A 10,751-nucleotide genomic window follows, 5' to 3' on the forward strand; every position below is an offset into this window, starting at 1 on the left:
TGTTCATGTGTCTCTTGGCCTTCCGTTTGTCCTGTCTGGAAAAGTATCTATTTAGGTCCGTTGTCCATTTTTGTGATTGGGTTGTTTATCTTCCCTTTGTTGAGTTGTATGAGTTCCCTATAAATTTTGGAGATTAGGCCCTTATCAGATATGACATTGGCAAATATGTTTTCCCACACAGTGGGCTTTCTTGTTGTTTTATTGATGGTTTCTTTTGCTGTGCAGAAGCTTTTTTCTTTTGATGTAGTCCCATTTGTTCATTTTCTCTTTAGTTTCAGGTGCCCTAGGAGCTGTATCAGTGAAGAAATTGCTTCGGCATATGTCTGAGATTTTGTTGCTAGTGGCACCAATTAGTTACTATAGAGTGAGAGAAGCTTGTTAACCTTCACTTTACAAGGCGCTAGAAAATGCTGCTTGACTCTAGGCCAGCCGTGGGCAAACTACGGCCCGCGGGCCAGATCCGGCGGTTTGAAATGAATAAAACTAAAAAAAGAAAGACCGTACCCTTTTATGTAATGATGTTTACTTTGAATTTATATTAGTTCACATAAACACTCCATCCATGCTTTTGTTCTGGCCCTCCGGTCAGTTTAAGAACCCATTGTGGCCCTCGAGTCAAAAAGTTTGCCCACCCCTGCTCTAGGCCATAAAGAAGACTAATTTAATTACCATTTGATCCTTCAGTAATGATTCAATGCACAATTGTTGTTTTATTAATATATACATATATATATATATACTTTATTGATTTCAGAGAGGAAGGGAAAGGGAGAGAGAGATGGAAACATCAATGCTGAGAGAGAATCATCAATTGGCTGCCTTCTGCATGCCCACCACTGGGTACCAAGCCTGTAGCAACCCGGGCATGTGTCCTGAGTGGGAATTGAACGGTGACCTCCTAGTTCATAGATTGATGCTCAACCACTGAGCCACACTGGCCATGCTCAGTGCACAGTTTTATGTACAAGGTTCATTATAGTAATTTTTTAAAAAGACAAAACTTAATTAATTTTTTCTGTTCACAAGAATAAAAGTTCTTGTGGTATTACTGATCAATAATGTATTCCTTAAAATGAGCACCCATTTGGCTTTAAAAATGTTCCAATAGGAAAGCTTTTCAAATATTATTTCTTTTTTTTTTTAGTTATCATGCTTTATCCCTTTAAAAATATATATATATATATATTGATTTCAGAGAGGAAGGAAAAGGGAGATAGAAACATCAAGGATGAGAGGGAGTCATTGATTGGTTGCCTCCTGCATGCCCCACACTAGGGATCGAGCCGACAACTTTGGCATGTGCTCTGACCAGGAATCAAACTGTGACCTTCTAGTTTATAGGTCAAAACTCAACCAGTGAGCCACACCAGCCAGATCATCCTTTATTTCTTAAAGCTGACATTCATTGTGTGCTTTTAAAAAGAAATCTTTATTCAGCCCTAGCCGGTTTGGCTGAGTGTCGGCTTGGAGGACCCAAGGGTCCCGGGTTTGATTCCTGTCAAGGGCACGTACCTTGGTTGCAGGCTCCTCCCTGGTTGGGGCACGTGCAGGAGGCAACTAATCGATGTGTTTCTCTCACATTGATGTTTCTGTCTTTCCCTCTCTTTTCCATTCTCTCTAAAAAAAATCATTGGAAAAAATATCCTTGGATGAGGATTTAAAAAAAATTATTTAGACAAATTTAGTGTTGATTTTAAACTTGTCTTTAGATAAAACTAAGTATCTGTACTATACTAATCTACAGTACCAAAAGTAATTTTAAAATACTAGAAAATGTAATTCCCTTCACATCAAATTACAATTTCATTAATATTAAATATTGTCAGAGAAATATTATACCATGAATTTTATGCAGAACAACTTTATTAGTTCATGCACTTCTATAATATTGCTTCAGTTTTTGTAAAAATCCCTTGTAAAATACACTGTTATAATCAGTGCTTCTCAAACTCTCCTTTGAAACGTTTGTCTTTAGCCTTTTACTGGCAAGCACTGAACTGCTTAGAACAGTGGTTCTCAACCTTCTGGCCATTTAAATACAGTTCCTCATGTTGTGACCCAACCGTAAAATTATTTTAGTTGCTACTTCATAACTGTAATGTTGCTACTGTTATGAACGTAATGTAAATATCTGATATGCAGGATGGTCTTAGGTGACCCCTGTGAAAGGGTCATTCCATCTCCATCTCCCCACAGGTTGAGAACCACTGGCTTAGAAGCTGCTCGCCACTCAAGGAGAAACTCATTTTTTCTCTTATCTTTTCCTGAGTTACGGTCTTATGTGATTTTCTTTCACTTTGGACAAAAGGTTTCACATACTCATTAGCCCCGCCCTGTATATCCCCAGCACGTCACCATGTCACCAGCACTGCACCCAGCACCCTCACTGCGGGTGGGCCCCCCAGCATCAGAGTGGCATTCTGCTGGGTTAGGGATCTTCAGTTGGGAAGTCGGGGGCTAGAGGCCCAGAGGCCCGCCGTGACTTACTGGCGAGCTATTCCAGGAAAAGGAATCCTGTTTCAGTCGATGGAGGGGTGTGCTGATCCTTTTACAAACTTCCTCAGAGCAGAAATTGTGCGTCTTAGTCAAAGGACACGTCTCCCCTCATCATAGGTGGCATAACCAGGCCAACAGGATTCCTAACTAAAAAGACTTTGAGAATGGAAAACGCAGGTATTAATCAAGCCCCCTCCTTTCTCAGCACACACGCACTCACACCTGCAGGACTGACTTGCAGATAAGACAGATCATCAATGCTTGCGGCTTAAGCCATATGGGGGTATTTTCCTGTGGATTCCCTAAAACTCAAGTCATACTGTGTGTCACCCAGGAAGTGGGGGAGAGGCTGTGGCTGACACATGGGTGCTCTCATCCAATGACTGAGGGCTGACGGAAGAGGAAGTTCACAGGTGGGAGGGGTCTCCTTGCCCGATGGGCTGGCAAGCCTCCTGGGACACACATTTACCTGGCTGATCCTCAGAATCACCTGAGGGAGGTTTTTAAAAGGCAAATTCCTAAGTGGTTTCTGCTGATTCTCAGAGTAGACCCAGGAATCTGTATATTTGCCAAACTCTCTAAGTAAACCTGAGGATGAGGGCTGATCTGGCAGGTTGGGAACCGCCTCGGCCTGGCTGCTGAGGGAGGGGTCCTCCAGCTCAGAGCCTCAGAGAGGGGCACGCGTCACGGTACAGGCACTGCTCCCTCAGAGACAGCGCAGGGCCGGTGGCAGCAGGGTTCCCCCGAAGGTGGGGCTCCAGGCAGCCACCGGCATTAACCTTGCTGGTGCTTGAGATGAGCCCTGTTTGCATCTCTGGTCAGAGATAGAACGAGAACTTTCTGTACCCCAAGAACTCCCCAGTAGGCCAGACGTAGTCCTTGCCATCACACACAGAGCCTGGAGAGTTACTGAAGAGAAAGTTAGAAACAGAAGGCAAGAATAAACGAGGGGATGATGAGGGGCAGGCAGACACTAGGAAAACATTTGGGAGGGGCTAAACCTGGAACAGCATTAAGGGGAACCTAAAAGGGCAGCTGTCCGCGGGCAGAGCTTACAATGTACACTGAAGGGGCACCCTTCTTGTCATTTTTCACTATTTATTTATTTAGTATTGAGGTCAAATTGCTATAGTGTGTTTTAACTGACTTTTAAATGTGCACAGCTGCTAGTACAGATAGCTTACATATTCAATATACAATTCCTACTTATAGTAAGAAACATCCTTATGGGACCAATTTCCCAGCCTACTTCTTTTCCTCACTCTTACAATTACCTAGAAAATAGCTATTAGGGTCTGAATTTCCTTGCAGATGAGCTCTCACTGTCTCTTTGGGCAAAATTCAATGACAGCAGATAAGACATTTTTCTTGACGACCCCAAGAGAATATTTCTTATTTGTTGTCCGTCTACTCTGGTCTGCACCCGGAGTTCCCTCTCATCATTCCTCTAATCCAGCCTAAGCATCTCTAAAATCCTGATGACCCCCCTGTGACATATAATCCTTATTATTCAAAGAGTGAACTCCTATTCACATGGAGGAGGCCTAAAAGGCCATTAACTTGGTCTAAACAAGCTTCCAAAGAAGATGGCATCCATGAAAGAGAAAAATAGAATAACGAAAGGACAGTTGAAGTACTGAGGAAGAAATCACTAAGAAATTGTTAAAAATAATAATGTGAAGTGATATGAAAAATAGCAAATAAAGTTTCAAAATATGTAACAGAGAACTGAAATGCATAAATATGTCACAATATATGTTTATATACTGTATATGAGGCTCTAGAACCATAAGAAATGCCAAAAATTCACTGTTAATAACTCATTCTCGAATTGCCCCTCTTAAAAATCAAAGTGCCCCGCATTGGGAACCACTGCTCTAACCACTACCGCACTTCAATCGTAGATTAAGTAAGGAGAACTGAAAAGCCTGGGTGACCTTCTACATTTGAAAAGACCTTGCAGGGACTTCACCCTGCCCCTGAAGCTGTGACCAGCAGGCCCCTACCTGCCCCTCATGCCCCACATCCAACCAGGCCAAGTTGTAGTGATTCTACCTCTAAAACATTCCAACCTCACAGCCACTGCGCTGACTCAGGCCATCTCCAATCTTCCCCTCAGTTTCCCTCCTCATCTTCCTGCCAGCTCGACTTCCAACCTATGAGGGGATTCCAGTGTCCTTTCTAGACATTACATGTGCATAGATGTATGTGCCCCTCTGTCTGTGTGCCAGGGTCGACACCCACTCCACCCTGGAACCACAGGATGCGGGCGGGGTTACTGTTGACACTGCGGTCCTGTGAGTGGCACTCTCTGGAGAGGCACAGAGCACGACCCGCATAGCCCATATGGTGGCCCTGTGAGTGGGGCTGGTCAAAACATCGGGGCAGGAGTGGTAACTGAATGCGTACAGCGACCCATACCACCCAAATCCTAATGGGGAGCTGCCTCCTCCCCCGCAGCCTGTCCCCACCCACCCTGTCCTGATGGGTGCTCCTGACCTCACTCCGGCCCTGTGCCCCCACGCAGGTGATGGATCAGAAGCTGTCAGGACAGAGAGCTGCACTGACTCAGGGCCAGAACCCTCTGCCCCTCTACTTGAGCCTCAATGTCAAAGAGAATGACCTGGAGACTTTCGACTTCAAGGGTACCGTCCTCAGTCCTGCCCACTCCACCCTCCCACATACACACACGTGCGCACACCCACAGCTGCTCTGGACCCTGTGGGTCCCCAGAGAATTCAAACAGGAAACTCCTGCATAGATGGCCCAGCCTTCAGGAAGGGTGGTGGCTCTGGTGGGCTGAGGAGCCAGACAGTGGCGTTTGCCGGCCTGGAGGTGGGCGGGGTGGTGGTGAGGGTGGTGAGGCTGTGGTCAAGGGGCTGGGTGGGGTAGTGGTCAGCTCAGGAATCAGCCAGGCGGGAGGAGGCTGGGGCCTGCTGGGGGCAGAATCTGAGACTCCTATCAGAGCTGGGGCTCCCCCTGCCCAGTCTTCCCTCATTCGCACTCTCCCTCCTGCCCCGCAGAGTGGGTTGAGTTCTCCCCCTATGAGGTCGGATTCCTGAAGTATGGAGCCTTTGTCCCATCTGAGCTCTTCGGCTCCGAGTTCTTTATGGGGCAGCTGATGAGGAGGCTCCCCGAGTCCCGGATCTGCTTCCTGGAAGGTGAGGTCACCCTGAAGGCCCTGGCCAGGCCCATGCCCGGCCTCCTTGACTGGGTGTGACTCCTGTGCTCAGGTCTGGCAGAGCCCCTGCGAGGGGCCGCATGGGCCTGTGGGGAAGCACTGCGGAGACAGCCTGCCCCTCCTCTCATTTTCCACCTGCACCCAGGGGGGGACATTTTGGGCTTTTGGGAATAACAATGCTATGTGTACAAATATCTTTTCAAGTCCCTGCTTTTAATTCTTTGACTTGGGGGGGCATGGGAACCACTGGCCTCCAAGCCATGGCGGGCAGGGCGCTGAGGCCGGGGGCTGACCTTTCAGGGGGTTTGGTCTTCAGGTATCTGGAGCAACATTTTCTCCCCGAATTTGCTGGATGTCTGGTATGACCTCACCAGCTCTGGTGATGCCTGGAAGCAACACATCGAGGACAGGATCAGGAGCCTGGGTAGGAAAAGGAGGCAGCGAGGGGAGCCTGGAATGAGGTCGCCTCCCCTTCAGATGCCAGGGGTGGAGGATGTCAGAGAGAGGCAGGGCCAGGCATCGCCAGGACCAATGTCTGCTTCCCTGGGCCCAGAGGAGCCCCCTGCCTCCTTGAGGACCTCCTCATGGCTGGAGGCCTTGTGGCTGCAGCCCGGAACAGCACTGGCCCAGGCATTTAAGGGCTTCCTGACAGGCAGGCCGCTCTGCCAGCACAGCTCCAACTTCCTCCAGGGCCTGCAGCTGCACCAGGACTACCGCAACCAGAAAGAGTTCTGTACCTGGGCAGGTAAGGGCCACTGCCCTGTGTCCTTGGGCAACAAGGTTAGACTCCAAGGTGGAGCTGGACTGTGGCTGGGACTGGCAGAGGCCTTGGGGGTCATAGCATCCAATTCTCAGGTGTGGCCTGGAGAGGGTAATGGGAAGGGCAGGTGCCACTGCATTCAGGGGGTGACACCAGAGGTAAGAAGGGGACGTGGGAGCAAATGCAATGTGAAGGAGGGGGTTGTGAGTGGGTGATCCGTGGCAGAGTGGCTGCCCCTGACGATCTCTCCTCCCCCATCAGACAGCCAGCTAGACTCCACCCCTGGCCAGCTGACCCCGCAGGAGCCCCAGCTCTGCCTGGTGGATGCCGGCTACTTCGTCAACACCAGCTTTCCCTCTATGTTCCGGCCAGGCCGCCGGCTGGACCTCATACTCTCCTTCGACTACTCCCTGTCCTCGCCTTTTGAGGTGCTTCTGGTTGCTCAACCGGACTGGGCTCCTGGGGCGAGCGGCAGGGCCCCTGGGCCACTGGCCCAGACCACCTGTGTCCCACAGGGAGGGAGGGGTGAGAGGCTCTGACCACATGCTCCTGCCAGGTCCTTGGTTGGAAAGGGCTGTGGAGGTGCTGGAGCGCTGGGCTCCCAGGATAGGTGGACAGGGAGGAAGCATGCCAGGCCTGCCCCAAAAGAACAGCTGGGAGGAAACCCTGGCCCATCCATATCCGTCCCACCAGAGCCTCCCTGGGACTCCGGGCAAATGGGGGCTGGGGCCGTAACACAGAAGTAGGTCCCCTCCTGAGGCCCTCTAGCCTCTGGGACTTGAATAGCCCAGCAAGAGCAACCCGAAATTGGCCAGAGGTGCGGAGTACCCCAACTAAAGATTTTAACCAAACAGCATGCAGATCAATGGCATCCTTTGCCTCCCTCTGAGGGGCTATGAACAGGAGCCAGTCGTCTGGACACTGGGCAGGCAGTCTGGGCAGTTGCCATCCTAGCGTTTCTAGAGCGCAGACCTGGCTGACCAGGAAGTAGCTGGTTCTCTCTGGGCCCTCTCCCCACCCAGACGCTGCAGCAGACTGAGGTGTACTGCCGAGGCCTGGGGCTGCCGTTCCCCCGCGTGGAGCCCAGCCCACAGGACCAGCGCCAGCCCAAGGAGTGCCATCTCTTCTCGGACCCCGCCTGCCCCGAGGCCCCTGTCCTGCTGCACTTCCCATTGGTCAATGCCTCTTTCAAGGACCACTCAGCCCCAGGTGAGGCAGCCCCTCCCTCCATAACAGCCTGGCAGCCTTGGGCCCTCCCCAGTGCCCCTGTGGCCAGCAGGGGGGGAGGGCATGGCAGGCCTGGTGTCTGTGGCAGATGCCCACATCCCTGCAGGTGCCCTCTGTTTGCAGTCACTGTGCTGCTGTCCTCTTTGTCATGACCCCATGCTCTTATGCCCCCCCACCCTTGCCTAGCAAGTTCCCCTACCTACACCTGGGCCCCCAGCTCTCCTGCTTTGTGGGGTGGAGTTCCAAGAGTCCCCACATCCGGAGGCTGCCTGCCTTGTCACCGTCGGGCAGCCTGCTCCACTGCTGCTCAGGCACCAAGTTGTTGGAGGAGTTCCTAAAAGCTTCCCAGGCTAGACCGCCAGGAAAGCGAGGTCCCAGTCCCTCTCTCTCAGAGGCCCCTGAGCCCCCCTGGGGTTTCACTCGGCCTCTAGTGAGCTGGGCCTCTTTTTCAGTGAGCGAGGCCTCTGTCCACGACCCCTGAAATCTAAACCCTATCACATTCCTTTCCATCCTTGCCTTCCACCGACTGGTCAGACTTTTCTCTCCTTTTGCTGGGAAAACCAAATTCCTGCCTTTGTGCATTATTCCTGGTTTTCTACCTCCCACCATAATTCCAGACCTTCCAGCTTCACTCTTAACATGCTCAGCACACATCTTGGAGTTCTCTTCTCTCAGCAAATATTGGTCCTTGCAAAGCAAACGTCCTTTGGTCTTCAGCCTCTTGTTTTTATCATTATTAAGAATCCATTCACTAACCTACTTGACTTTGTTGTTCTGGCTGTTTCCAGCTTACCCTTGAAGGTGATATAGATATATGAGGTTACCTGAATAGTGGAAGAGGTGAATGCTACAAGGAAATGTGAGGAGCAGCAAACTCTTTATATCTCAAAATAGTATCCTTCTACCCGCATTTAGATTTCTGGGCAAAAGATATAGAGGAGCAAGGAGCCCCTTCAGTGGGGAGCAGCCCACCCCCGTGCCCAGCTGTGGAGGCCTCTGAGTGCTGCTCCTAATTCCCTCCTACCCCCCGAGCAGGTATCCAGCGCAGCCCTGCAGAGCTACCGGCCGGCCGGGTGGATCTCACTGGGGCCACCTCACCCTACTCCCTGTTCAACATGACCTACAAGGAGGAAGATTTTGACCGCCTGCTGCAGCTCAGCGATTACAATGTGCAGAACAGCCGGGGTACCATCCTGCAGGCGCTGAAGATGGTTCTGAAGCACCAGACCCTGGGGGCCAGGCTGCCAGGGGCACAGCCTTGAGGCTGCTCAAGACACCTTTGTCTTCCAAAGCAGCTGCCACATTTTACACTCCTATCAGCATTGAGTGAGGGTTCCAGTTTTTCCACATCTTTGCCATACTTATTGTTGTCTGTGTTTTTTATTATAATAATCCTAATGGGTATGAAGTGGTGTCTGCTATGCATTTCTCCAATGACTAAGGATGTCAGGAATCTTTTCAGCCCTGACTGGTGTGCCTCAGCTGGTTGGGCATTGTCCCATGCACCCAAGAGTTGTCGGTTCAATTCCCGATCAGGGCATTTGCCAGGGTTATGGGCTCGATGCAGCAGGCAGCAGATCTTTTCACGTATTATTGGTCTTGTATATATCTTTGTGGAGAGTGGCTACAGCATTTGGTCAGGTTCAAGCCTCGGACTAATGAGAGGGCACGATCCTTTAGTGGCAAAGCCGCGTGCAGGTCCCAGCTTGGAGAGCAAAGCCCTCCCAGCACAATTATAGCCAAAGGCTATGGTTGTAAGCTTGACCTTATGGTCCGAACCTGTGGTCCCAGGTGGCTGAGTGATATAGGCTTCGGGAGGTGCAGCAAGTGCTGCCAAAACAAAGCTTGATAGAGTTCTCAGGTGCATGTAATTAAGTAGATTCGAAACTCACAAGAACATTGTAAACATTTTGACCATGCTCTTGCATTGCCTCCTGGGATCTGACTATAAAATAAAGACTTGGCTTGCAGGCTGTGTCACTGTCTCTCCATCTGAGAACAATGTCCCACCTGGTCCCAGCTTTATTCTCTTGTCTGTTTTCTTTAATCCTTCACTGCCCGCCTCAGGTTCACCACTGGCCATGCTGAGCACAGTTCAATCTTCATTAGAGAAATGACTATTCAAATCTTTGCCTACTTTAATTGGAGTATTTGTCTTTTTATTGTTGAGTTGTATGAGTTCTTTTTCTATTCTACATAGAAATACCTGATCCAATGTATGATTTGCAGTTCTTCTCCCTGACTGCGGGTTGTCTTTTTACTTTTTTTTTTTATTATTGATTTCAGAGAGGAAGGGAGCGGGAGATAGAGATAGGAACATCAATGATGAGAGAGAATCATCAATAGGCTGCCTCCTGCATGCCCCCCACTGGGGATCGAGCCCGCAACCTGGGCATGTGCCCTGACTGGGAATCAAACCAGGACCTCTTGGTTCATAGGTCGATGCTCAACCACTGAGCAACGCTGGCCAGGCTTTTTATTTTGTTGATGGTGTCCTTTGAAGCACAGTTTTTTATTTTGATGATGCCCAATTTAATCTTTATATATATATATATATATATATTTAGAATATATTTTTATTGATTTCCAAGAGGAAGGGAGAGGGAGAGATTGAAACATCAATAATGAGAGAGAATCATTGATCAGCTGCCTCTTCCATACCCCACACTAGGGATCGAGCCTACAACCTGGGCATGTGCCATAACTGGGAATCAAACCATGGCCTCCTGGTTCTTAGGTTGATGCTCAACCACTGAGCCATGCTGGCTAGGCTATATTTTCTTTGATTACTTGTGATTTTATTGTCATATTTAAGAAACCATTACCGGATCCGAGGTCATGAAGATTTACACCTGTTTTTTAGCTTTAATCTTAGGTTTGGGTCTTTGGCTCATTTTAAGCTAACTTTTGTAAATGGTGTGAAGTACAGATTCGCCGTCACTCCTTTGCACGTGGATATTGAGTTGAAAAGGCTGTTCTTGCTCCCATTGGCTTGTCTTGATACCCTTGTTGGAAATGAATTAGCTGTACATGTGAGGGTTGTTTCTGGACTCTGATTCTATGTCATTGATCTGTTTGCCTATCCTT

General features: G+C 49.4%; 1 protein-coding gene across 1 annotated transcript in view; it reads left to right on the forward strand.

Moving 5' to 3' along the window:
* Positions 1-8,926, forward strand: part of PLA2G4D (phospholipase A2 group IVD) — a 25,376-nt gene extending 16,450 nt beyond the window's left edge. The window contains 7 exon segments of the mRNA XM_006778151.1: positions 5,024-5,141; positions 5,520-5,657; positions 5,994-6,101; positions 6,231-6,422; positions 6,699-6,865; positions 7,460-7,646; positions 8,700-8,926. Coding sequence (XP_006778214.1) covers positions 5,024-5,141; positions 5,520-5,657; positions 5,994-6,101; positions 6,231-6,422; positions 6,699-6,865; positions 7,460-7,646; positions 8,700-8,926 — 1,137 coding nt within the window.
* Positions 8,927-10,751: the final 1,825 nt, after the last annotated feature.

Source organism: Myotis davidii, unplaced genomic scaffold (genome assembly GCF_000327345.1).
Source record: "Myotis davidii unplaced genomic scaffold, ASM32734v1 scaffold46, whole genome shotgun sequence".
Classification (NCBI taxonomy): Eukaryota; Metazoa; Chordata; class Mammalia; order Chiroptera; family Vespertilionidae; genus Myotis; species Myotis davidii.